At 41.4% G+C, this 27638-nt stretch overlaps 2 protein-coding genes across 3 annotated transcripts in view; one reads left to right on the plus strand and one right to left on the minus strand.

Annotated features, from left to right (window-relative positions):
* Positions 1 to 3677: 3677 nt before the first annotated feature.
* LOC130156144 (ADP-ribosyl cyclase/cyclic ADP-ribose hydrolase 2-like) lies at positions 3678 to 20569 on the minus strand. Its single transcript, XM_056354406.1, has 9 exons — positions 20177 to 20569; positions 16230 to 16359; positions 15018 to 15153; positions 14470 to 14552; positions 13785 to 13861; positions 11589 to 11681; positions 9471 to 9557; positions 8898 to 8957; positions 3678 to 4939 (listed from the first exon to the last, which is right to left on the minus strand). The coding sequence occupies exons 1-9, from the start codon at positions 20341 to 20343 to the stop codon at positions 4825 to 4827; spliced, it is 948 nt and encodes a 315-aa protein (XP_056210381.1). The 5' UTR covers positions 20344 to 20569; the 3' UTR covers positions 3678 to 4824.
* A 3806-nt stretch (positions 20570 to 24375) lies between these two features.
* FBXL5 (F-box and leucine rich repeat protein 5) overlaps positions 24376 to 27638 on the plus strand; it is a 35749-nt gene continuing 32486 nt past the window's right edge. Inside the window, exon 1 of one of the 2 annotated variants that reach the window (XM_056334891.1) lies at positions 24376 to 24536. In XM_056334891.1, coding sequence (XP_056190866.1) covers positions 24411 to 24536 — 126 coding nt within the window. In that variant the 5' untranslated portion in view covers positions 24376 to 24410. The remainder of the gene's footprint in view (positions 24537 to 27638) is intronic. The other variant, XM_056334899.1, reaches the window with a different exon arrangement.

Below are 27638 nucleotides of genomic sequence, written 5' to 3' on the forward strand. Positions count from 1 at the left end.
TTGCACTGAGTGGTGCTTGCAGGCGGCAGTGTGAGCTGTTCAGGATACGGCAGCTTGCAAACTGATGCCAACCTCCTGCCTCAAGCATGTTCAGCCCTCAGACCTGTCACTTTCTGCAAGGCTTACTAACAGCAGTCACCCGTACAGACACCTGAAGGGAACTAGAGGTGAGACCAAGAGATAGTGCATAACATTCAGGACCCTGCTGCAGCCACACAGATCACCTGCTGCTTTCATGGTCAGGGAGCAACCAGTGGGTTCAGTGCACTGCAAGCCAATATCTGTCCATGCATCCGTACGTGCATTCATGCATGTGTTCACCCATGTATTCGTTCATCCATGCATCAACCCAGAGGTGTGGGTAGGAGATGACACTTGCAGGGTTAAGAGCTGTTCAGACCCAGCTGGGCTTGCAGGACAAGCAATGGCTATCACGGGCCACAGGTATTGTCTCCACGAGGGTCTCAAGTGCTTTAGACCTGTTTATTGGGCAAACAGTATGCATGGAAAATGTACCATACCTAGGCAGATTGCCAAAAGCTGCCTGTATTTTTATTGGGCCCGTTTTGGCAAAGTTTAAAAGAGGCAGGATGACTTTTCCCCAGACATCTTGACATTTAAATGTGTCCCAGCTTGGTGAGCCTCCATTTTGTTGGAGGAGAAATGTTGACAAGCGGGGCACAAGTAGTGAATCCTGCACAGTGAGTAGCTGCCTAAAGGAGGAGGAGGCAAAAATGTTTAACTATTGTCTGACCAGGCATTACAGGCTGCCCCTCTGTGGGCTGCACTTTGCTGGGCAGGTGTTCCAGTACTCAGGGCTGTCACCTGCCCTGGGCCTTTGTCATGCAAACCATATGTCAAAGAGTTCAGAGGGTACAAAAGCAGCCAACTGCTCCTCGTGGTGAAGCAGCACCAAGCTGTTCCTTCAGATCACAGAAATGCAAGGTCACCGTTTCGACCGAGGACATGGTCCACCTTCTTGGGGCACCCCGAGGCAGGGCTGCAGCACCTCCATTGCTGGAGGACTGGGGTGGGCGCGGACCCAGCGCACAGCACCCCCTCCATGGCAGCGGTGCTTGGGGAAGAGCTGCTCACCGCATTGTGGCCAGGGCCTGTTGGACCACGGGGCTGTGCCTCCACGTGGGGGCCAGCAGCTCCATGGCCAGTGCCTTGTCATGTGGGGTACAAACCGTACACAAGTGTTGTGTTGCAAGTTATTTTTTTTCCAAATTCTTTTCAGCCAGTAGGCAACATGCACTTCCCGGTGAGCTGGCAGTGCACAGCCCCTTGCAAAAAATGCATTTCACAGAAGCCTGCTGCACCTGGTGAAACAACACAGTGAACTACCTTGAATTTAAACTGGTGTGCCGAATATCACCTCCTGACCTGTTGCCATATGGCTGGAAGTTTCGTTTGAAGTTTTCTTTGTACAGCCCAAGTGAACACAGCCTTTTTGGCAGCTATTTCTGGCACAGAAAGGAAAAAGGGCCCTGTGGTTAAGCTGTGCAGACTTCCACAGAAAGAGAGAAAGGAAGAAAGGAAGGAAGAAAGAAAGGAAGGAAGAAAGAAAGGAAGGAAGAAAGAAAGAAAGGAAGAAAAAGACAGGAAGAAAGAAAGGAAGGAAGAAAAAGACAGGAAGAAAAAAGAAAGGTAGGAATGAAGGAATAATAAATAAAGAAAGAAAGAAAGAAAGGAAGGAAGGAAAGGAATAAAAAAGAAAGATAGAAAGAAAGAAAGAAAGAAAGGAAGGAAGGAAGGAGGAAAGGAATAATAAATAAATAAAGCAAGGAAGCAAGGAAGGAAAAAAGGAAGGAAGGAGGAAGGAAGGAAGGAATAAGAAAGAAAGGAAGGAAGGAAGGAATAAGAAAGCATGTAAGAAAGAAAGAAAGAAAGAAAGAAAGAAAGAAAGAAAGAAAGAAAAAAGGAAAGACAAAGTCAAAGTGAATGCCTGAATGTGTGTCTGAGTGTGTACCTCAGTGAGTGTGTGCCTGAGTGAGTGTGTGCCTGAATAAGTGCGTGCCTGAGTGAGTGTGTGCCTGAGTGTGTGCCTGAGTGAGTGCCTGAGTGTGTACCTGTGTCTGTGTCTGAGTGACTGTGTGTGCCTCAGTGTCTGAGTGCCTGAGTGAGTGCTTGAGTGAGTGTGTGCCTGAATGAGTGTGTGACTGACTGAGTGTGAGGCTGAGTGTGTGCATGAGTGTCTGTGTGCATGAGTGACTGCGTGTGCCAGAGTGTCTGCCTGAGTGAGTGTGTGCCTGAGTGAGTGTGGGCCCAAGTGAGTGTGTTCCTGAGTGAATGCCTGAGTGTCTGCCTGAGTGAGTATGTTCCTGAGTGTGATCCTGAGCGAGTGTGTGCCTGAGCGTGCCTGAGTGATGTGTGTGCCTGAGTGTGTGCCCGAGTGAGTGTGCGCCTGAGTATGAGCCTGAGTGCCTGAGTGAGTGTGTGCCTGAGCGTGCCTGAGTGAGTGAGTCTCTCCCTCCTTCTGGGAGTAACAAATGACCTTCTTCTGACACTTCTTCTGCCCCTCTGCTTTCAAGGTGCCAGTCACACTGTTCTTTTGCACAGATTAAAACCATTAGATTAAACGCACAACAAGTGATCCACACTCAGTTTGAAATTTACTGCCTTTAAGATCTTAGGAAGTCTATGCATCTAAAACTTTGCCTTCTTTGTTTTCCCAGCTATATTGGCTGGTGAGCTAAAAATCTTTACAGGTCTTCCTCAGCTTTTCCAGGAAGTTTGAGACACTTTACTCAAAAGATACTGGAAACTGGATTTGCTACCAAGTTGAAGTAATGGAAAAAGAGACAGGAACAGGAAAGAGAAATAAGAAAACACTGCAAGAGGGTTCTGAGCGTGTTGTTCTTGATATAAGGTTAAGCAGTAAATAACCTCAAATGTTTGAATCTTATCTATTCTACTTTGTATTTTACTATTTATTTTTTTTTTTAATAGAATTATTTAGAACTTCCTATAGTGTGTTTGGTATCCTATGTAATGGCCAGCACTGACTGTGCTGCTGGACTGGGTTGCATCCTGAGGCTGCAAAGCTTTCACAGGCTGGAAAGCTAAAGTTGGCCAACTAGGGTACTTGGCTTCTGGACGGAAGTTGCCTAAGAGGCACACGGCCCATAAAGTTGATGGTATTATGCTTTCCTCTGAATCCCACACACACTATCATATACAGGTCAGCGGGTAGGACAACACTAGACCAAATGATGGCTTAGACACCTATCTGTGAGCCTCATACGCACTATCTCTACAGCCTGCGCTTCAGAATGTGTCACGATGTGATCTGCTGTGGACAACTAGAAGACTGAGCAAAATTGCTTGGGTTTAGTTATCTGAGCTGTGGGTGTCACAAACAGATACCTCTATTCTGGCAGCTGCTGCTAAGGACAACAAAAATGAGATGTTGAAGGAACTTAAGGACTAGTGTTTCAGCATAGGTAGGGAACAATTTTGAGGCATATTAGACCCCAGATTTTCAAAGGTCTGTAACTTCTGATTTCAGTACTTTTGCAAGTGTCTGAAACAGACACAAAAAACCTTCAGACTGGAGCCTAAACCCAGCTGTGACACAGGCAAATGCAACTATGTCTGTAACGTAAAGGGATTTGCAATAAAACCAAATTGAAGACTGTTACAGGAATGGAAGCCAGACAAATAAGCAACAACAACACATTTTAGATATTTTATCTTTCAAACATACAACATGATACAGTTGTACCAGGGACTGAAAGGATGTAAACCTACTTTGGAGTCCTAAATCAGATGCACTGAGATAACAGGAACGTCTTATCCCAGCTTCTTGACAACCAGCTAATAGAAACAAATAATACAGAAGCTAACAGAGAATGTGCAACAAAACTCTACTTAAAGTTGTTTTTCTAGAAGAACAACTACATTTTTCCAAAGATTTATGTGTCATCTTGTTAGCTGGATGCCTTGGTGGTTTAGAGGAGCATCTAGCTGAAACACTTTGATAATCTACAAAAGTAACTCAAGAGACCTTCAAAATGGCAGTTGCTCTCTCAATATATTCTGAAGCATGCTGAGTTCACTGCAAGCAGGCAGATGTCTGACTTGGCAGGTTTTTGTCTGAATTTGATAGGCCCTAAATCACATCATGGTGATCAACCATCATATTATGGTGGAAAACCTGAGGAACCTTCTGGACCTGGTATTCCTGATTATTGGCTATCCAGTGGCCAGGAAACAGCCAGCTGAGGAACAGCCATGTGGATGATGAAGCAATCGATATGTGATAAATAGTGTATGTGAGTATACAAGCCAGAATCTCGATGTATGATAGTTTCAGGTAAGTCTGCCCCATGTATTGGACCACTTATGAAAATGAGTTTCATTTTTCCACTGTCTCACCTATTCCGTTTTGTACCAAGTGAGAAATCTAAGCTCCCTGCCATCTGAATTTGTATTTCCCCTTGCCAAAACACAATAATCAGACAGTTTCCAAGGCCAAACGCTAGGACTGTTTTTACAAAAAAGTAAGCTGTGTAGAGATGTATGACAGGCATAGCTTCACTTTTCTTTCTGAAATATGTGTACAGGAAGTCTTCTCAGTTTAATTGTGGAGAATAAGGATAAGAGGAAATAGCAAGGGATTTCTAGTCAAGAAAAGGAAATGAAGGGTAGTAGCAGTAGAACAATTTTTGATACTAAAAGTAGTTTGTATCTAGATAAAAGTATGCAGGGGTTTAATATGCAGGTTTCTCAGTCCCAGAAGTAGGGCGAAATTGCAGACAGAAATTAGTTGAAGCCAAATTTATAGCCAGCTAAGACAGAGTGTGGATTCAGTTGATTAACTTAGTACACTAAAGCAAATCTGAACAAAAAGCCTACAAAAGAAACAATCATGAGCTTGTTCCAGCTGCCTCTTCTGTCTGAAGATACAGGTCCTCTTTGTGCTGCTGGTGCAGATCTGAGGAAAAGAAAACAAACAGGATGTTCACAGCACAGAGCTGAGTTAGGATTCTTTTAAGTATCAGGGGGTTGTTGCCAAGGGTGAAGTTTGCAGTCCAAGTGCTAAGCTAGAAGTTTCAATATAAGAGCTTGCCACCAGATTCCTTTTGGCTGTCATGATGTTATAAACAGCGTATCTGTTCAAAACCTTCAAAACCCTGGCAGCACTCCATTCTACCTTAATACCTAAGCCTCCTTGTCTCTCCACATCCATTTACTGTCTCTGGCCTTATGCTTGAGATTGTATAGAGCATTTCTAGAGAGCAGCGATCCTAGAGTTCTATATATGTATTTTACAGCACTTGATACAACACTATCCAGATCCACTTCTAAGTCTCCCTGACATTGCAATAATGCAAGTAATAAATACCGCTGCTAGTAGGTTGCATCTGGCGTCCTTTCTGCTTATGTTTGTAAGTCATCTGTGCCATCTAGTGGCTATTTTTTTACTTACAAGTTTTTTTCAAACTGTCAACAAGCCCGTTCAAATTTTGACTCGGCAGGAACACAGTTCAAGTTTGGAGAGGAGTTAAGGACTCTGTCACCACCCAAGAAGCCCCAAGTACATTACAGCACCTTCTAGGCCATCCCTCTGCTACCCTGACACAGCCCTCTCCTTTGGTATGCCAATGTAACAGGAGTTGCGGTGACAAAAAAAAGTCACTTGCACAACCCTGGTGGTTTTGGGCTCAGGACGTTTTTCTCCAGATGCAGAGATGGCAGTTATCTGTCTTGTAACAGCAAACAGCCACTGTGAAAGGGGACACAACAGAGGCTGCATACCTAGTCTCACTATTTATTATGGGAATATGAACACGGAGTGTACACTAAGCATACACACTCTGAAAGAAAACCTTTTCCTAACACATACACACTCTTAATATTGATACCCCTACTGACCAAACTGTTCCCGTGTCAGTTAATGGACTATCAGAGAGCAGGGATCCATCCATGGAGAAAACAGATGTAGAAGATAATCATCAAATAATTTATATATATCTGCTTAAGGCTCTTTCTGAAAGGGCAGCTAATTTCAATGGAGATGTTACTGCAGAGAAGTAAGTGATTTGGGGAAGACCGTAAATACTCATTGGCTTGAAGTATTTTAGCTACTTCAATTTCAGGGAGAGGCAATGATAACATTCAGATTGGGAAGCTCTGTCTTGATTAGGGATAGTACAGATATGAAGTGAATCAGGCCTATCACACTGCCATACATACGGGATGGAATAGAAGGCTCGGGAAGGGAAGAAGCAAGGAAATTTTTCCTAAAGAAGGAGATTAATGGTGGGTTGCTTAGTAGTTACCCCAGGAGAGTATGAGACTGGTGCTTAGAATATGCTAGTGATCATATTAATTTAAGTACTGACATGGATGGAAAGGAAGGGGTGGCTGCTCCCCTGCTTACGTACTGCAAGCACTATATGGTAATACTGGAAAAAGCCAGTAAAAAAGCCAAAAGCCTTCTTATTCCGGTTTTCTCAGCTGAGGAATGTACTCACATCACAGAATTTTGAGGGAAATGGTTTAAAACGTGGAGAAGAGAAAAATCTTCTGTTAAGAGTTCACAATATTATATTTTTTAAAGTCCTGTAAAGAGCATTTTCTTCCTTTTTGTTAATATTGTCACCACATTCACAGCTGCAGATTTGCACAGGACAATTGTATTTTATTTTCACACATGAACAAAAACCTTACCATTTACTGGCAGAACAAGGAAACCCTACCTTTAATTCACCATGCAAGTGGTATCTAGTAACAAACAAATGCTTTAACAGAACAGAAAGCCTGTTCCGTGATCTACTACCTAGGAGTCTGGAGCTATCAGTGATACCTAGAATGCCACTGTTTTCATCACACAGTTATAAGCTGGTGCTGGGATGTAATTTGAATGTAAGAATAATGTTGTTGCATGACAGGTTGAGTAAAAGCTTTCAGTGATCGGCAGGAACAGAGAATTCTCACTTTCTCCAAAAGGGTGTATTAAAAACTGAATGTATGCTGCAGAAAGTGATATACGCCTTTTCTGCACTGCATGAAGCATTTCTGCCACAGAGCCAGAGGCAGGCAAGCAGGAGTCCCACCTCTCTGCTGCCATAACAAAATCAGTTTTTTCATAGAAGAAGTTATCATTGCAGTATTACGTAAGTATTAAAATACAAAAGAGTTGCAGCTGTTTGAATTAGGCAGAAAGGACAGTAGGAGATAGATTTTCAGCATCTTTGTGAGCGACATGGACAGTGGGATTGAGTGCACCCTCAGCAAGTTTGCTGATGACACTAAGCTGAGTGGTGCATTTGGCACACTGGAGGGAGGGGATACCATCCAGAGGGACCTTCACAGGCTTGAGAGGTGGGCTCATGTGAACCTTGTGGCGATCAACAGAGAATGGATTGAGAGCAGCCCTGAGAAGGAGGAGTTAGAGGTGCTTGTGGACTAAAAGCTCAACACGGCCTCACAATGGGTGCTTGTAGCCCAGAAAGCCCACTGGGTACTGGGCTGCATCAGAAGAAGCCTGACCAGCAGGTTGAGGGAGGTGGTTCTCTCCCTCTGCATCACTCTTGTGAGACCCCACCTGGAGTGCTGCGTTCATCTCTGGGGCCCGCAGCAGAAGGACCTGGACCCGTTGGAGTGAGCCCAAACAAGGGCCACAAAGATGATCAGAGGGCTGGAGCACCTCTATGAAGACAGGCCGTGAGAGGTGGGGTTGTTCAGCCTGGAGAAGAGAGGGCTCCAGACAGACCTTATAGCAGCCTTCCAGTACCTAAAAGGGGCTTATAAGAAAGATGAGAACAGGCTTTATAGTAGGGCCTGCAGTGATAGGACAAGAGGTAATGGTTTTAAACTAAAAGAGGTTAGATTTAGTTTAGGTATTAGGAAGAAATTCTTTACTGTGAGGGTGGTGAGGCACTGGAACAGGTTGCCCAGAGCAGCTGTGGATGCCCCATCCCTGGCAGTGTTCAAGGCCAGGCTGGATGGGGCTTTGAGCAGCCTGGTCTAGTGGAAGGTGTCCCTGCCCGTGGCAGGGGGGTTGGAAGCAGATCATCTTTAAGGTCCCTTCCAACTCAAATCATTCCATGATTCCATGTGGCCAAATGTCTGGATTATGCAGAGAACAACTCTTATGCATCTATGTATCCTGCAACTTTCCAAACTGTGAGGAAGTTTTCATATTCAGGTATTTGAGTACCTTATATGTACCTATACATGCAACAGCATATAGATTAAGACACTTAGCCACAATTGAAAACAGCCATCTTTACTGTAAATTCACTGAAATACATCATAAATTAACTTAAACCTCTTTATAGAATAAAGAAAAACATGAATAGGAAGGGAAACTATTAAAGCTTAGTCTGGGAGTGATGCTTGTAAGAAAGGAGTATCTCAGATGTAATTTGCATTCTCTGCAGATAACCTACAGGCGGCCTAAGGTAAATACATTAAAATATAGAAATTGGGTTTACACACAAAATGGAAGATTAAAAAAAAAACTTTCTCAAAATTTGGAGCTGAAAGGTCCAGTAGCTGGAGAAATGTCCTTTAGATCTGTTGTCATTTGTCCTACAATTTCATTATTCAAGGAAGAATGCCAATGAAAGCAATTTCAAATTTGTAATAGATTTTGCATCAGAACACTGATAGTTACAAACTTCATTCATACTATCATTGATATACAAGGTGACTGTATATTAAACCTGATTTTGAACAGCAGGTGCTCACAGACTATTTTGCACTATATTTGTAGATAGAAACTGCTTACTTAATACACAGCAAGTAATAAATTCCAGCATAAGTATATTGCGCATGGGTGATATATAATAGATGATAGAGGTGGAATCTGTTGAACTGTTGATTTCTGCATTATTTATTTGGTTGTAATGACATTGAGGATGGACTGGATTCCTTTTACTTACGATGAAAGGGTACACTTAGAATCATCAGGATAATCCAGGCAGAGTAAGAGCATTACAGACCTGTAAAGATACAATTTTATTCAGCATCTTTCAGGAAGAAAACTGAGGAAAACAAATGAAAAAAAACAAATTAAACAAAGTCAACAGTATTACCGTGCCTAAAGCTTCCCTTCAATTATATTTATCCCACAACCTATTTTGTGAATCACTAGAGCTGTGAATACTACTGTGAATAACTAGTAATTCTGCAGATATTCAACAGTAGTTTTTTCTGTTATTTAGATTTTCAATCCGAATAAAGATTTTAGAGTGAAATGGAACACACGACACCATATTCTGTGTCTGACAATGGGTAAGTATAATATTCCACTTAATTATACAATACAGTGTAGTGTTTCACTCAATTCACAGGTGAAAAATGCTAAGTTTGAAAAATGTGACATCATCCCTCCAACACCCCTCTTACTGAAGACACAACATTAATGGCAATTAAGTATTGGAAGGTAAGAAACAATTTAAAATAGATCGGGTCCTTCTCTAAATACACCATATTAATGAAGGATTTTCACTTACTTGTAATTGTCAGTGCAGGTGACGTCATAACCAAGGGTTTTCAGCCTGTTTTCTAGTATCTTTACACTATGAGTTCCACAGGATTCTCTGTAAGAAAGGATATTAATACTATTGCAAGTCTTTTATTATTTAATTTCCTTTCACAGAACCTGATGGAATTAGTAAAGTAAACCCTTATTACTTTGCCTCTTCTATATTCCTTAAAACCTACAGAAAACTGGTGTACATCACTATTTATAATGCTTCATTTGCTTACAGTCATTTAACATTTTATACTCAGTTTGCAGAGACTAGAAGATTGGCTTCAGCCAGTGTAGCATTTGCATATTCTATTAACCAATATTCTCACCTTTAATATTTCACTGACAAACAGAAAAAGAGCTAAATAATTTTCTAAAATAATAACTGTTTCATTTGTAATACTCTTTGGCCACTATTTAGGTGGTGCTAAAGGTGATGCTAGCTGTCTTTACAGAATAAGTTGGTTATAATAAATTGGAATTATTCTTCTTGTTAGAAGTTTGTTCTCTGTCTTGAATACAGAAAAATAAAAAAACGCAAGGAGAGAGAAGAAACCAGAAACAATCCTAAATGCAGCTTCTGTGCCTAGCACTGATTTTTTTAATTTGTGGCCCAATTAGCAAAAGAAAGTTTAGCACAATACAGAACCTACTGAGACCTCTCAGACTCACACCACCATCAAGTATTAAGGCCAGTGCTACTTACACATTGTTTAGTAAATATTAATGAGTAAAGAAATAATATGAGGACTAACAAAATCATTGTAAAAAGCAATTAATAAAAGCACACAAATATTCCCATGCATCCATTAACATTCAGTGGTTGTCTGATTTTTTCTTTGTAATATGGGCAACTTTTGCAAAGGTGAGCTGTATTTTTTTTTTTCTAAAAGGGTATGATTCTCTGATGTAAAGAGAAAGGCTGAAAAATGCTAATCTGAACTATGTTTTGTAGACTCCACAGCATATGATGAAATATGTGGTCTGGGTCGGCCATGCCAAAATTTAATGAAAGAAAAGCAAAAGGAGATAGAAAAGAGAAGAGACAAAATATAAAAGGGAAATGACACAAAATGAATGGATGCAACTAAAAAACACTGAAGCAAGAACAGAAGCCTCATGCTCCTAAAAGTGCAGATGACACCAGGGATTCAGCCACCAGTGGTGGGTATGGTGACATCTGAGTCCATTTCTCTGGCACTCTTCACCCAGGCCAGTTTTAAGACCAATGAAGTACCACCATGTTATGCTGAACTATAGGGACCTTGCAGATGGTTGGGGTTCCCCTACCCCTGATTCATCTATGTACATTTGCAGGGATCCTCACAAAAGCTATAATGAAAAAAATATTTAATTCTTCCTTTAATCAGTCCCTAGTTAATTTAATCAGAAATTAGGACTAATGATTTCATTTTTTTAACTTCAAAGTCCGTTTTCGATGATGTTTCTGTTGAAAACTTACTTGGTCTATGGTATTTACTAACAGGCTATGCTGTTTGGAGTCATCTGTTTTGTTTTGGTTTATTTATCTGTTTGGGGTTTTGGGGGCTTTTTTGAAAATTTTTATCATTTTAATTAAATTAATTTTAAATATCAAAATTAGACCTTTCTAAAGCCTGAATTTTATTATTGGATTCATTTTAAGTATCAAGAGTAAACAAGACCCCCGCATGGTATTTCTCTGTTTCCACTAATTTTCAAACAGTTAAGGTAGGTGAAAACGAAAAGAATGCATATGGCAAGGCAAAAGAAATATTCCATGTCAGCATTTAATCAGAAATTCAGATTGAAACATTTCTTAGTAAAACTGTACATGCTATATGTTCACTCAAGGTCTGAGATCCACATGCACATCTAACCAAGAGTGGCTACCAGACCTAATGTTAAAATTTATTTATACTTTGTCTAATTCTGGTATTCCTGTAGTCTTTGGGAATGGCAGGGTATGCCTTCTCTGTTAGTGAAAGCATCTAAAATGCTTTCTGAAACTAAAATATTTTTAGTTTAATTGCTATGCAAATATAATCAGACAGCTAAGGTGAAATTTTAAAGACAGGTCCAAAAAGGAGAAATTAAATACAAATAAAATGTAACTTACATATCTGGTCCTTCAATATCATCCACAACCCAGATGACAATTTGTGAGATTTTGTCTTTCTGGAGATTAGGTATTTCATAATCTGCAAAAAAACTATTGCAAGAAACAATTTTTTAGAACTATAAAGAACATGAAAAATTAACAAATTTTTTCCCTTTTGTATTAATGAAGGCTCTGATCCTGCTGTAGGGTATGGGCTTGCTCAATTATACATTTATAACTTCTGGTTACAATCAGACTCAACACAGAGTAGAAAAATGTGATTCACATTCAGAGTGTCTTGTCTGTCTTCAAAGGTCAAAGGCATTTAATCATAAATTTTGTTTTCATATTCTTCAGCTTAGAGGGGCTCAGCTAAAAGAAGGCACAACTTAGAGGTGAACCAGAATGAAGTGGTCTTTAAAAAATGCAAAAACAAAACAAAAAGCATTTGATACTTAGTAAAAGAAAAGGTAATTTTTGTGGTTACTGCTTTTAGACACAATTACAATTTTGCTTTAAATAAAAAAATAACAGCCACAAGACAAATATATTTTTAGGTCACAAATCACAGTAACGTGAAGTATTTGTCTAAGATATATAAGATCATAAGGGAGAAACTTCTAGATATGTCCATCCCTAGGCTAGGGAATCTTCCCCTTTATTACTTTGTGTAAATTGACTTTGATAGGTATTTAAATAACAATTAAACCAAGATAATAAAATGGCAACTAAATAATCGAATCATAGAATGGTTTGGGTTGCAAGGAACCTTAAAGATCATCTAGTTCCAACCCCCGTGCCATGAATAAACTTTGGAAGTGGCTTTGAAATTCTTGAAAACAGACCAGAGAGATGTTTGGGAAGACAGACAGATGTTTCAGATTACCTTCTGCTATCAACTATTCATCCCTAAGCCTCTTTCAAACAAGACCTCTTCAACAAATTCAGTCATAAATGGACCTGAAAATACCCAGCCAAGGAAATAGATGGATTAACTGACTTTGTATTTTTTTCTTGGCAGGCTTTGTTCCAGTGGTGGAGATTTCACTGGTCACAATACCTCCAGACAGGCAATTCAGGGAAGTGGTAGAATGAATTTATGTGTAAGAGGTTTCTGAAATAAGGAATCTGTAAATTAACAGAAATAAGGTATCCGTTTCTGATATAAGGAATCTACATTGGATTCTGGTCATTAACCTGCTGCCAGCTATTATCATCTGCAGAAGACCTGATCCCAGCTGACCACCTGACCAAGGAGACCACGTAAGTCTTCTCGATAGCTGAAAGACGTGTATAGAGACGGACCTTTTAGGGGACAGAGGTAAGTAGGTAGTAGGTGTTTTGGAACATATGGTTCTTGTTTCTCTCCTATCTGGAGATAAAATTCACTTTCTAATGATCACTCTTAGTCCTCAGTGAGTACACAGGAGGAGGATTTGTTTTATGGATGTGTAAAATATGGCGGGTTTTAGCTGCCTTGGACAGGACAGTTGCTGAGGTAAGGACAGTTGTATTTTTCATCAAAGGTACTGTCACTACAGCCACATGTTACATAAAAGTTCTTAAGGATGTACTTTTACAATAAATTTTAAATATAGGCTTGGATGAACCTCTGTATAGTGGTACCCTTGTAAATCAGGGAAAGTATATCTATCCTTAATATATAAGGGAATGAGGAGAAGAGGAAGCTAATCCTTGCTGTTATCCTTCTCAACAAGCTTTTTTGCTTTCTTAAACCATGATGGATCTCAAACTGCCTCCTCTCTTGGTCATGGAGAAATAGCAGGACAAAGCACTTTCCCTATAGAACTTCACAAGTTTGCTCCTAGGCTGGAGACAAGCTACACTCCTTGTAACAATAGCCTCTCTTTGGAGACTTCCTGAATAGAAATTGTGTAACGCTTATCTTTTTGATGACACACATTTTGCTGCAGGATGTTGGCTGACTTGAAGGCTGCTTTCAAAGAGCATATATCCTGCTTGTCACAGCAGTTTGTGAAATGCAGGAGTCAAAAGGATTGTTTCAACACATTTCATGTTAATTCCTACAGCTGGGGACAATTACAGTTGTCCCCACAACTCAGCAGACTTTTATGCAACAGGCTCTTTCAGCTATACTTCCCATGCTTTGTGCAGCAGAAGACCCAAACAACTTGTTGACCCTTTTTTAGCAGGCATCAGACCTTGCACACATAAATAATTCAGTTTTCTTACCCTGGGTCTGGATAGGCTCCTCCAGCTGCAGAACCATTCAACAATACATGTATCACCCCAGAACTGTGCTGTGCATACTGCAATACATAACAATTTCTTTCAGAACTCATCTTACAGATTTGTTATATGACAGTATTGTATTTCAAGCAACAATGACCAAGGAAAAATTTTACCAAGAAGAATATCAGAACTGTGAAAATAATACCAAAGTAACACACTAGCAGGTCACTGCAAGAAGGAGAACAAGAGCTAAATAGCCAGTGCATGAATTCAGTGCATCTTCTCAAACAATTTTCTCACACCTATGAATAGTTTCTTCAGCATAGGAAGAAAGCATTTTGGCACATTGTGTTGGGTTTGATCTGTGAATAAACGGTTTCCACCAAGGCTGTCAAATGTCTCTTAGGACCATATTCTGTAGGCAACTAGTGTGCTTATTGTGCTTATTACATGCTTAATATATATTAACAAAGCTGACACAGAATTTTAACACATTATGTAGCTAAGATGAAAGTTAGATTCCTCTTGCTAAAGCACTGTACCCAGTCTAAAAGAGTGTATTTGTATCAGAGGAAATAATCTAGCACAGTTACAGACTTAAATCTGTTTTGATCTGGCAACGTTTTCCTGAAACACCCAGGACACACACATTAATGTACAAAGTCAGCACTAATGCAGTATTTACAGTGATTGAGGCCATTCTCCAGAAAGATTCCACTGCATTGTTTTCACATTCCTCTGTGGTAGGGCAGGATTCATAGTCCAGTGCTGTAGGAAGACATGTGATTTGTGCTATTAGAGAGATGATAATGATCATAAACAGTGACCTTAGAAAGCAGTTAAACATATCTGCATGTTACTCATTGAACATACAAGATGGTCTGACATAACGCTGAAAGCTGATCATTTTCCATCCTTTGCATTTTACACAAACAGTGACATTCTGTGTATTCAATAATTTGGCTGAAACGGCTCTAACTCTGTATCTGGGATGCAAAAAGCTCCACATTCAGAGGACTGAGAAGGAAATTTATCTCCTGTGCAGCACTGTTTAGATTTCACTGTGTGGTTCCCTGACTGCAATGTTAAATATTCACAGAAAACAGGAGAAAATGAGACAGTGAAGCTATCCCCTTCATGGGGCGAGAGTAAAATTAGCTCCTCCAGAACACAGCAGTCAGTCTCCGTTATGGTTTTACAGACAGATGTTTAATATAGCACTCATCACCTTACCAGCGCTGTTTTCCTGCCCACACCAGTTTAGAAAATCTCCAAAGAAGCCAAACAGAGTATCAGCCAGAGACATGTAGCGACGGCCTCTGCCAGCAAAGCTATTGACTAGCAGCTGATTATTTTCCCAGAAGAGAGACTATATAAAAAAAAAAAAAAAAAAAAGGAAAAAAAAAAGAGAAGAAATGAACCATCACTTGGGCATGGGCACAATGAGATTATGGGGTGTTGAAAACAGTTTAAAACATGCTTTGGTATTTCTTTCAAAATCAAGCTAATAACCACCAATGTTAGCTGTCTCTTTAGAGGAACAAAGTTTGTTGGGGTTTGGGGTTTTTTTTCAGTGGTGCTCTGGCCACTAGAGGCTTGAGGGGCATTCATACCATGGTAATTGATATAAGCCTATATTAAATATAGTTAGGCCAAGCTTCTTCTTTCTCAGCAGACAAATTTAGGAAAAGGGAGAAAAAGGGATGACACATATTTATAAGCCATGTATATTTTACCAGAATTCTTTCACACTGCTATGTTGTGGAAAAATCATCTGTCTAGTTCTATTTCTGTGTTTGAAAAAAATCTTTCATGAATTAAGCTGTGTTGACGGGATTATTTGTTGGTTTAGCTTTTATCATTTAGAAATAAGGAGTAATTGTGCTAGAGGAAAACCTGCTTTAAAGCACAACCTTTTAGGAAAGGCCAAAGCACACATTCTGATGAGATATGACGGCATGAAGAGCTGTCTTTTTTGCACTTTCACGTCTCTGCAGCTGCCAGCACATCAAACCCTTACTTTTTCTAGCATGCAATGACATCCTATCTCATTTCTGCTGATGCTTGTTTAACATGTCAATGTTTAACATGTCATTGCCCTGAGACTTGGCTGTGAGGAGTGGAAGCAAAAGGTGATAGCAGACAAAGTCTTTGCAGGCAGGGCACCTAACTTGAGAAAAAGTAGAAATCCAGGCACTACAACAGAGCTCCTGGCACTGTGGTATGAAAATAAAGAATGTGCTGAGAAGTTACTGCAAAAAAATAAATGCAGTCAAACACATTGAAAAATGCCATCAAGCCTGAGCTTAGTTTGTAAACTACAGACAGGCCAAAAATAATACATCCTGAGTCAGCCACAGAATGACTCTCGGTCAGTTTTGAACTGTGTCATGGAAAATCTGCTGGATGTCACAGGATTGTTAACTCAACATCAAAAATCATTACCTTGTTAGGTGGAATTTCGTGCAATGACAGGTTGATAAATAATTCATAGTCCTTAGGTAGAATGCTGCAAGGATCCTTGTTAATAAATGCATTTTTAAACGCTTCCCATATCTCTGAACAATTCTTCTCACTGTAATCATTGAAACAAACAAATAGAATTGTTTTTTCAAAGCAGAGCATGAAAGTAATTTGTTCCCAACTTCTTCAGATTCCCAAATTAAAACCCCTACAAGGTTAAGATAGAGAACTGAAGTCAGGCTGGTAGAAAACTTGCAATCCAGGAGAGCATATAGATCCTGTCTTTTCCTGACTCCTAACAGCAGGAGATTAAGAAGTAGCAATGAAAATATTAGGATTTACAATGTGGAATTAGAAGTAAATCAAGAAGGTACAGTATACACAGTGAGATCACTATCCAGCATTGTAAAAATACTAAAGAAAACAGCTTGCTTTGAAATTTTCCAGATTCAAAAAGCCATTTCAATTAAAGCGTAGGTAAATGTGCAAAGCTACTGGAATGTAAAATTAGTCTTAAAATGTTAGATTCAATGCAGGAGGAGTTACTAAAAAGTTTTGATGGTAGAATAATGGTTTTGACCAAGACATTTCTTCTGTGTATATAGGCCCTAGGGTTATGCAGTTTTACCTCGCTGGAATGAGTATAGTGACCATGTGGTACATGTACTGTCACTGTGCAGGAGCTACAAGAATGCTCTTAGGATTCAACATTCAAACTGCTTGTGAAGGGGGGCCTGAAATAAGATGCTAGGCTGTGCACTTCGATAGTTCCCTTCTGCCAGCTCTGCCTTGGGGACAATAATCTCCTGCAGAAGGCCAGGCCAGGCCATCTAGGGTTGGAAGTGTTTTATCTCTCTGGATTTGCAGGATCTCATCTGTCACAGCTCTGAGCCTGCCTGGAGTAATTAAAAAGGGAATTGCTTCTTTCACCACTTTTCCACAGTACCTTCCCCTCATACGCTGTGCCAATGTTTATGCCAGAAACACTGTGCAAAACAGAATAGTGTATTTTATATGCATACGGCATTCCTAACGCCAACAGCTGTAATTGCAAAGCTGTAGCTTGAACAACAGTAGTCCAGGCAAGTAAACCAAACTTTGCCATTACAGTGTTTTGCTCATTTGATGTCGTCCATAGACAGCAGGGTTTCTGGGGGCGCTTCTCCTAACGAAATTCTTTAACGGGCTGCTCTGTGATGCTGAATGTCACAGATAATTTAAAATTAAAGGACCCCTTGTGATGAGCTACACAGCTCCCATGCAGGAAACTGACCAGATTTTTACAGCAATCTCTGGTTATGCTTCCAACTGTATAAAAAAACCCCAATGTATTGTAAGCAAATATGGGATCTTGATCTGAAAATCCTCAGTAATGTAATATGACCCTCGATTCGTAGTTCCAATGCTTAAATAGCCTTATGTGATAAAAATATTTGCACCTTACTACTGATATCAAGCTGTTAAACTTCAGCTTCTAACTTTCTATATACTTGTCTCATTCTGCTAAAGAGCTGTCTACTGTAAACACTAACTTATTCATGCTAGTACTTGTAAATTATTATCAACTGAACTCTTAATATCATTCTTGACAGTTGAATCCAGAAGTAATTTTCTGGTTAATTCACATACTGCATTTTTTTTTTTTCTTCATGTCTTCTCACCCAGGTTTGAACAGCTTGTAAATCAAAAGGATTATTCTGCTCTGTTACTCAAAATTTCTTAGCTCATAAAAATACTTTTTGAAACTACAGAGTAGGGAAGGGAAGGACCATAGTTCAGGGCAATTCCATCCAAACTCAACAGACACTAATAAGGTGTATTAGATTTATTTCATAGTAGTCACTCCAAAAAAATTATGTTCTACAATCTTCCATTATATAGTTCAAATAAAGAAATATGGGGGATATGCACTAGAGGAATATTTGTGTTATATAGCATATTCCTCTTAGAAAATTAAATCTCTCACTTCTATATAACCATAACATTTTGTAAAATGTCTCCTTTTAACTACTATTTTGCATGTTCTGTTTTAAAGTAAGGGAACATTTTGCATACCTTTCTATAATCGTCTTTATGCTTTAAGTATGTTGCAGTGTAAAGACATGCCTTTCTAGCTTCTTAGTTTCTTTGCTGTTAGCAAAGTACTTTTAAAAAATTATTCTATTTGCACATAAATTCAGAAGCAAAACCTATCCAGGTGGCTATGTCTCTGTAAAAGCTATCCTGGGGGCAATTAAGAAACAGACAATGAACAGAAAGGGTTATAAATAATTTGAATATCTGTTTTGCACCTGTGCAATATGAAATTTCCATTTTGTTTATATTACACTATTTGCTTATAGACCTAAGGGAAAGAGAAAAAAACCACATAATATGAAATTAATTGTGCAGCTCTTCTTTTTACAAGGCCATTTTGGGCCTTAATTCAGGAAAGCAGTCCTAACGTCCAGCCTGGCTTCATGCTATTCTGAGCAAGAGTACTTTGAAGAATGTGTTCAGACTTCTCAATTTTAAAATTATGTTGTGAAAATGTCACAGGAATTAATTAGACCACAAAACTGCCATAAATATAGACATAGACATAGAAATACTTTTAAGAATATTTTATTTATATATAAAGCCCAAATCAGTTAATGAAGTTAGCATTTCCACAGTAACCATCCTTTATGTTGCTCATTTTAGTGTATTCTGTATTAATAGTGTCCTGCTTCAGATACAAATGAAGCGATATCTGTTAACTCCAAGAAGAACTCTACCTATCTAAAGCCTACTGCAAGACCAGACTTCATATGCTTACACAACTGTTACCTGATTTACGTTTTCACAGTTTGTATTATACATTATATTGTAGGTGTGTAGAAATCTATAGTTAGAAGTGTACTGGCACCTTCCATTGTGACTTGTTTATAATTCTGCCAAACTCGGAATTGTTCAGCTGAAATTTTAGTACCATGTTGCTGGCATTAGGATATCTTTTTCATTCATGGAGACACGAACCAAAACACTTCTGATAACTTTGGAATGTTATTAGGAAGAAACATATTGTTTTGCCTTTGTTAAAAGCCGTGAACCTGTTTTCAGTCCTGTATCTTCCTCTTTTGCAGCAGGAAATGAAAATGGGAGGTTGGGGGAAGGAGGTGATACTTGCTGATACTATGCAACACAATCTAACCCCGTTTAAGATCACAATTCAATGCTGCAGGAACCCTGCCAAGTCCTCTCTGCAAATACCTCTTCAAACTATCAGGAAAAAATTTAGGGGCAGAATAAAGGACTGAACTCCAGGAGACTGTCCTTCTTAGGGCTTTTTTCCTTTTCACTGAAGACCAAACAATGTGAGGAAGACAGAAAAAGTGGCATTTTAACCAAGTGTCTGACTTAACCTCCAGTTCCGGGGAATTAACACAATTCAGTGAAAGCTCATGGTAATCATACTTCAGCAGCTGATAACTTTTTTCAGGTTAACCTGATTTTTCAGGTGGATGAGCTACACAGTCTCTTTCAGTACCACAGGATAGCTATAGTGTAGTGCTTTCCTTCTTTACATGACCTGACATACAAGGCATGTGAAGTAAAGCTGGTCTTCCCAGGAGCACTGTCAGAGATTTGGTACTTCAGATACACTATCTCCACCATTTCTGCACGCTGTTCTCCTTACAGAATATTGTGGCACTAGTGTGGGGGAGGGCAGGGGGGGTGGGGTGGGGAGGGAAATGTGAAATAAAAAGTTGAAGGATTACAAATCTAGCCTTAATTACACTATTTTTATAATGACATCCACCAAAGTTCATTTTTTGTTTCTAGACAGCTACAAGCATGTTGGCTTTGATAGGATTGCTTTCATGGCTAGGAGCAAAACATCAGGCTTCTGATGAATAGCCATTCTGTACAGAACATAAAAAACTAATCCAGAAACAAGCAAAACTTACCCAACAGCAGGATTCACAATTCTAATATAGTCATAGCATCTTCCGATGACAATATTTTCCAGGTTTAGCGTTGTACCTTCGCCTTTCCATTTCTTTCCCTGCACTTCTGAGCTGTTCATAAACAGTACAGAGACTAGCAAGACAGACAGAAAAAGGCTTTTCATCATGAATTCTTGACAACCCAAGTTCTTCAAAAAAAAAGAAAGAAAAAACCCCAAACCAGTGTTAAATGACAATCTAAATGGAAACCTGGAGGCCTAATGTTTAAGATTTTCAATACTGGCTATAGCTTTGTACACAAAAGATGAAATTAGACCGTAATCTGAACTTTGCTGGAGACTGCAATCTAACTGTTTCCTGGAACGATCGCAGCACAGGGATACATCACTTCCTCATGTCTGTTGCCCCTTCAGAAAAATAAGACTTTTACGGTCACGGTATTGCCACCTGGTGATAACTGGGAAGAATTACAATGTATTTCCGTGAAGTGAGAAAAAGCCTGTAGCACTTCAGTATTTACAATGCCTTAGGTCGGCTTAATATTCATGGCCACGCTACACCTTTCTAAAACATCACGGTGCTTAAAACATGCAAGTAACATGTTTCAGACCAGTTTCTTTTAATTTTAAAAAGGCTATACTTTTTGCACATATTTCTCTAATGGCTGAAAAACATGCTGAAATACATATCAAGAAAAAAACCCCTGAAATATACAGGTAATGATTGCATAAATATACAAATTCTCAGGTGATCTTGTATTGCACAGGGGTAACATTCGTCAGCCCTTTTCCCAGCTTTCCCCTGGATACTGACAGCAACATTTTGGTGTGATGATACATGTTTAAAGTCTACATGAACAAAACCACCCTGCAGGCAGGAATCAATCATAACAAGAACCAAAAGGATTCAGACATACTTTCTGTGCACTGAAGGAATCTCTTCAACTTCTGTTTACTCTTATTCTTCCTCCAGCATCTCTTCCCTAAGCACTTTGTTAGATCATCAAATGGCATCAATTAATCTAATCTTCACTGTAACTGTTCTGTGGTATACACTGCTGCAAATACAACCACACTACTTTTTTTCCCCCTTTTTAAAAAAAGAAGTATTTTTTCAACCTTAAGAGTAATTTGCCAGTGGACTCATTTCTGAGGAACATTCTGGCTCTTTTTCTTTTTCCATTAAACAAGCTCCATGCCTCAGTGAATATATATATCTTTATTATTTATGTACTTATTTATATAGTGTCATGCTTATATTGATGCACTGGTACTCAGCTGATGGATTTTGCTGAAGGCAAAATCTTGCTAATTATCCAGTAAATTGCTGATGATGGATTTCTCCTGTAAATGTGACAAAAATAACCAGTTGGTTTGTTACCTGCAGCAGAGTCTTCAGGAAAGCCAGATTTAACCAGAAATGGATGTGCAATGTTGTGCTTTATATGGTGGAAACACAGCAAATGCTGTACTTCAGCTACTTCTCTGATGCTTTTTCTCCCTATTTCTCTGAAACAAGGCCATGCCGATAGGGCACGAGCATGTTAAACAGTTTCAAGTCACTGCTTTGGTTCAGGATTAGAGAGTGCAATAATCCATGCAAGTAAACATTTTATTATTATTATTATTATCAGCTTTGCCGCAACCAAATTTTGTTCAGTAATTTCAGGGCTAACAGAAACTAGAGCCATCACTGATGCGGTCTATATAGAACAAGGCAGAAATTGTTACTGATTTTTGTTTCAAGACTAAAACTTCTGCTTAAAATAGAAGTTGAAAAAACATAAAGATAGATACAGAGTTTATCTGTATTTCTCTATACAGATAGAGCCATTGCGGCTTTTCTCCACGCACGCACCAGGTTAGAACTCACCAGCTTTGTGAAGAAGATGTGGGTGCTGCTCATGGTGTTGTCCAAAAAAGGAGACGATCTGTCATAAGATCCTTAGAGGCAATGGAAATGAATCAAAGGACTGCTGGGATCCCCACCTCATCCCCTGTGGAGCTCCCTTTCCTCACTGGCCACTTCTAAAAACACAACACTGAGCCAGCAGGGCCTCTGACCTGACTCAGCACAGCCATTTTTAATTTATGTTCTTAGTTTTGATTTAAATACTTTACGTGATGGCTAAACTTAAGAGTCAGACCTTATCTCTGGCCTGAACTTGTGTATCGTTAGCTTCCAGTCATTGGAGCTGTGTCTTGTTCTGTTACGTTAATGAACTCTACCCTCAGAAAACTTCCCTCCATATAAATTCTTGTAGAAAATGACCAAGTCTCCTCTTAAACTCGTCCATGAAAAATTCAGTAATTTAATCCCATTATCAGGGACTTTATCTTACAGTATTGTACTTCACTGCCACAAACAGGCTGTCCACCCTGCCTCCCAGGCTCTGGCAATTCACACTGGATACAGACCACTGACCCTTGCTCTCTGCCCCTCGCTCCGAGAAAAGGTTATTGTCCATGAAGCAGAGTTAGCAAAATTGGCAGCATATCTGCTCTGAATATACTCTAGTTCACAAACTGAGTATTAACTCAAACAAGCACGAAATTCAGCATATGTTTATGTTCTGAAGCCCTGGAAGATGAGGAAAGGACGTGTTCTCTCTTGTCATTTCTATCAGATGGGAGTGGTAACTTCCAGCAGAAAGGTGGTGTTACAGGTGGGAATATTAATCCCCTATTATTACTCAGGCATGAACTGCTGCCAGAATATGCCACATTGCGTATGACTCTATGCTTTAGGCCTGGAAAGACGACCTTGGAACTGTTCACATTAACAAGCTCCTCTGTAAGCAATGAAATTCACCAAACATTGTTTATTGATGGTTTGTGTATTTAGTGCACAATTCTACCTACAGCAGTAACCCGAGGTCTCACCCGCTCCCTTGTATGCTACGATACACTCTCTGTGCAAGAAATGCACCAGCCCAAAGCCAGAGCCGGGCTTACTAGCCAAGCGGTAAATACAACCGTGTGGTGGCTGGCCAGCTGCATGGCACCTGTGCTTTGCCCGCCTTTTCTTCTCTCACGTGTAACTGCTTTTTTGCCCCAAAGTTGCATGAAATTAACCTTCCAAGACGTGTACACATTTGCAAATATGCCTAAGTAGGCCAGTGTGTTTGAAAGTCCTTTGAGGTGGAAAGGATGAACGGAAAACAGCCAATACTGCAATTGCTTAAGCCTCATTTCCTTAAAGAGATAAAAAGATTATGTGCACAGTGTAATCTAGATAACCCTCATAATGTGATCTCTCCTTAAATCACTGTCTACGGCCTTTACCAGCAACAGTTTTGCACTTTATTCCCAAGCATTAGTATGTTGAGGAATACTGGACTAAAAATGTATGCATGGCTTTGCATGAAAAATTTCAGTCTGTTTACAATTAATTGCTCACATCCATAAACTAGCTAGCTTGCGATCTATGTAATACCTGCAACACAGATTTTGGCACAGGGACAGGTTTCAGTCAGAAAGGTCCGTTGCGTTTATTGTGTGTCTGACAATGTATTTTTGGGACATTTACGCCACACCGCCATGCTGGTCAACAGCTTTACTCCACCTCACCACCTGTCTGGCAGTTACACCTTTTGTAGAAGAGTTGTGTAACCTCAGGTCTGATAAGCAAGTCTTTTTTTTAATCGCTGAGCGTCAAAGGCTGGTGTTCCTGCTCGTTCTGTCTTGGATGTTACACACAAGCAGCATTTAACGCTGCTGATTTGGCACAAACCCTGGGAACAGCCGGTCACACATTCCCGGCGGCTCCAGCCTGGTTTGGGGCACATCACGTGCCTTCCCTCGCAAACACCAGGTCCACAGCGGACACTGCTCTTCACACTGCCATCCCCTCAGTTTATCTGGATGCAGTGAGTTTTCTTCACGTAAACGCACAATTCTCAATTCCTTCCGATTTAAGGCGCAAATACCGCTGCGCCCCCGGCGTGCCCAGTCACCTGGTGGGCCTCGGGCCCGCCACCACGGGCCGCGGCCATGCCCCGGGTGCTGCCCGCCCGCCCCCGGGACTTTGCAGGGCTGGGCTCTGAGCGCTGCCGGCCGCGCACAACGGCGGGGCAGCCGCACTCGCCGTGCCAGCCCGGTGCCGCCGGGGGCCAGGCCGCCGCCGCCCGCGGGAGGGGTGGGGGCGCCGCGCATGCTCGCGGGGCGGCTGCCGTCACGCGGCGCTGGGGCCGGCGGGGCGCCCTCCGCGGCGCAGCCGCGCATGCGCGGGGCGGATGTTACCGCCGCCGTTAGCGCCGCGGCTCTATGGGGAGAACATGGCTCCTTTCCCTGAGGAGGTGGATGTTTTCTCGGCTCCGCACTGGCGGATGAAGCAGCTCGTGGGGCTCTACTGCGACAAGGTAGCGGGCAGGGACGGCCTCCGCCCTGCTCCCCGGCGGCGGGAGGGAGGGTCTGGGGAGTGCGCAGCTGTCAGCGCCCCGCCGCCCCGGCCCTGGCCCCGCCGGCAACTTCTCACCGCTGCTGCGGGGCTCCCGGGCTCCGGCCCTTCCGCCGCGGGCAGCGGGGCCGGCGGGGCCGCCTTCCCGCCGCGCCCCACGCCCCGCTCGGCCCCCTCAGAGCCAGGACGGGGCTCCCCTGCCTCCTGGTGCCCCAGCGGGGCTGCGCGCCGGCCCCCTCTGGGCGTCCTGCTCCCTTCGGCTGGGGGGAGCGGCGCTCCCCGGCGGGGACCACGCCTTCCCGCCGCCTCCCCTCGCCGGGCCGCGGGGAAGGGGCCGCCGGCCCTCCCCCCCCCCCCCCCCCCCCCCCCCGGGCTGGCTGCCCCGGGGCTGGGGAGGGGGCTGCGGGGCCAGCAGCCGCCGCTAAGGCGGGCGGCCCCGGGCCGCGGCGGGGCCGTGGTGCCGAGGGGCGCGGCGTGGTGGGCAGGCAGCGCGTCCCGCCGCCTTCTGTAACTAACCGGTGTCGGCCAGGGGCCGATGCTGCGCGTAGTTCTCGCTGGGAGGCTGCGAGCCGCTGTGTGCGCGTTTGTGTGCGCAGTGTTTAACTGTTGAGTAGCTTAAAAGATACCCTGAGTAGGTTTTCTTCTAATTTGTTTCGTATATATGTAATTTTACTCGTGGACAAAAGTAATTTTTATTCTTGCATCAGAGTAGTTGGTGATCAAGGCCGATGTGTCACCTGAAAGGCAAACTTTGCAGCAGCAGCTCTGGGCACGATGGAAGGGCTTTGGGCAAACACTTCAATGCCAGCACTGGCACTGAAAGAAGTAGTGCCTCCCATCTCTGGGCTTGGAGGGCTTGTTTGGAGAACCAGATTGGCTAACAGACATTTAAAAGGAGGGTGAAGTTACCTGGGAGACACTATGACAGCTTACTGCTTGCTGCCAACGGGATGGGGGAGTTCTTGCTTGCTTCCCCTGTGTTCCACAGGCCACCTTGTACTGCTGGGGGGGTCACCAGGTCCCTTTGTGTGAGCCTGTTCAGTTTGCTAACTAGGTAGAGAAAATGTGAGCGTTTTTTTGCTGGGTTAGGTAACTGAACAGGCTGAGCAGAGGGTCTGGGGAGAGGGAGGAGAAAGTGAGACCTTGTGTCTTTTCACTTTGCCTTTTATCTGTGAGTGCATTTGCAGTGAAGTTTATTTTTTTTAATCTGTGGCAGCATGAAAACTTGTGATAACAAGTGGATTTTACATGAAGGGAAACAAACAACTAGGACTTTTCTTCCCCCTGCCCATAGCAACTGTATTAGCATATTGTCAACAACAGCTGAACAGGTTTTGTTTGAACCTCCGGATACTGTTTTGTTCTTAGAGAGGCATTTCTGCCACTTTTATTGAGCCTCCCACAAAGTTTTGGCCAGTTTTGCTGTGACTTGATAAAAATGAAACTGCCTGTGCAGGAATGATCGGTTTTCCTAAATATTGCAAATTTGATTAAAATTACACAGTTTGTAATGATCATAATCTCTTATTTTCTCAAAAAATTTATACAGGAGTTTGCTTACTACTTCTTTCTTTTGAACAAGTGCAAGCATGAATGAACGACACTTTCTTCAAAGTATTTAATCCGGCATCCTTTAACCCTGTTTCAGAATTTGGAGACTCTGCCTGACCAATGACCTTTGTATTGGAGTAATGCTTGCTTTGCATCAGAGAAGACTCTGAACTGTTTGACTTTCCTTCTTGTGTGATTGAGATGCTGTAATTAGATAAGACTGTAGTTCTGCTTACGTGGCAATTATAATCTCTAAAGCCATGCTCTTTATAAATTTATTTCGTCCTTGAGGGGTCTTTAATTTTGTGAATTATGTGTTACCTGTTATTCCTCATGTTCCTTGTACGCTGTAACATAGCTGCTGAATATAGTGGCTGAATTTATTAATTTCCCCGAAATGTTAGCGAGGGTAAAATGGATGCATCCATGCTTTCCTTTTCAGGGGAACAACTATAATATTACTGATGGGTAATGTGTAGGTACTTAAATAATCCATTAGGACAGAGGCACACAGTTTGTTTTGTTTTTCCAGGACTTGATGTGAGACAGAACAGTGAATCAGGCATTTAAGATGTTTGGTGCATTAGGAAAGTTATCCTACTTTTTTAACTGTTGCTAGCAGAGATCCCACTGTACGTTTGCTGCATTCTCAAATGGCATTTTTACCTGCGTTGTACACAGTGCCCTGGACTTGGATAATAATAACTAAAATTGTGTTTAGTAAGGAAATCCACAAAGTTACCAAATCTGTTGCCTACTCTAAAGTAGATTCTCTTAAGTCCTCAGAGCATGTACCCCCCTGTAGGCAGTGGAGTGCTACAGCAGACAGTCTTTATAGTTAAAATGTTTTTCCTAATGCCTGACGTCATCTTTGCTACAAACAGAGCAAATGCTGTTTTCTTATCTCTAGTGAACCATTCTTCGTTTTCAGAAAGATCTTGTGCTGATTTGCAGATTGTAGCCATGTCTTCCATCTTTTTACCTGTTTTCTGGCCTAAGCAAACTGATTAATTGCATTTCATCGTGTGGGTCGTGCTTTCTGCACCTCAGTGTACTTGTTGCTTTTGTCAGGACTCAGCTGCCACTCTGTAACTGTTTAAGCTGTCTAACTGCTGCTGTTAGGTCTGTGTGCCTTTCTTGCTCCCATCAGCACTTGAAGTGATTCACAAAGGCTCTTAGCTGGCAGAAAACATTTTTTTTTTTTTTTTTGAAGCAGGGTAGTTTTTCTGCTGATGTAGTGCTGCCAGCAAGCACTGGTCAGATGAGTGTTGAAGCCAATGTGAGGCGGAGGGTGGGACTGTGACAGCCAGCAACTAGATTGGCTTAAACTACTGTGAAACCTCAGCCTAATTATGTCTGTGTTTTCCTGAAATCTGTTGTGCAAAACTGAACACTGTTGATGTTGAGTAGAGCAGATGTGTTTTGGATGTGGTGTTCTGCAGTCTTTTTTTTTTTTTTTTTTTTAAACAGCAGCATACTTGCTTTGTGCTTCTCTGAGGACTGATACTCAAAT

The sequence above is a fragment of the Falco biarmicus genome, chromosome 1, assembly GCF_023638135.1.
Source record: "Falco biarmicus isolate bFalBia1 chromosome 1, bFalBia1.pri, whole genome shotgun sequence".
NCBI classification, from domain to species: Eukaryota; Metazoa; Chordata; class Aves; order Falconiformes; family Falconidae; genus Falco; species Falco biarmicus.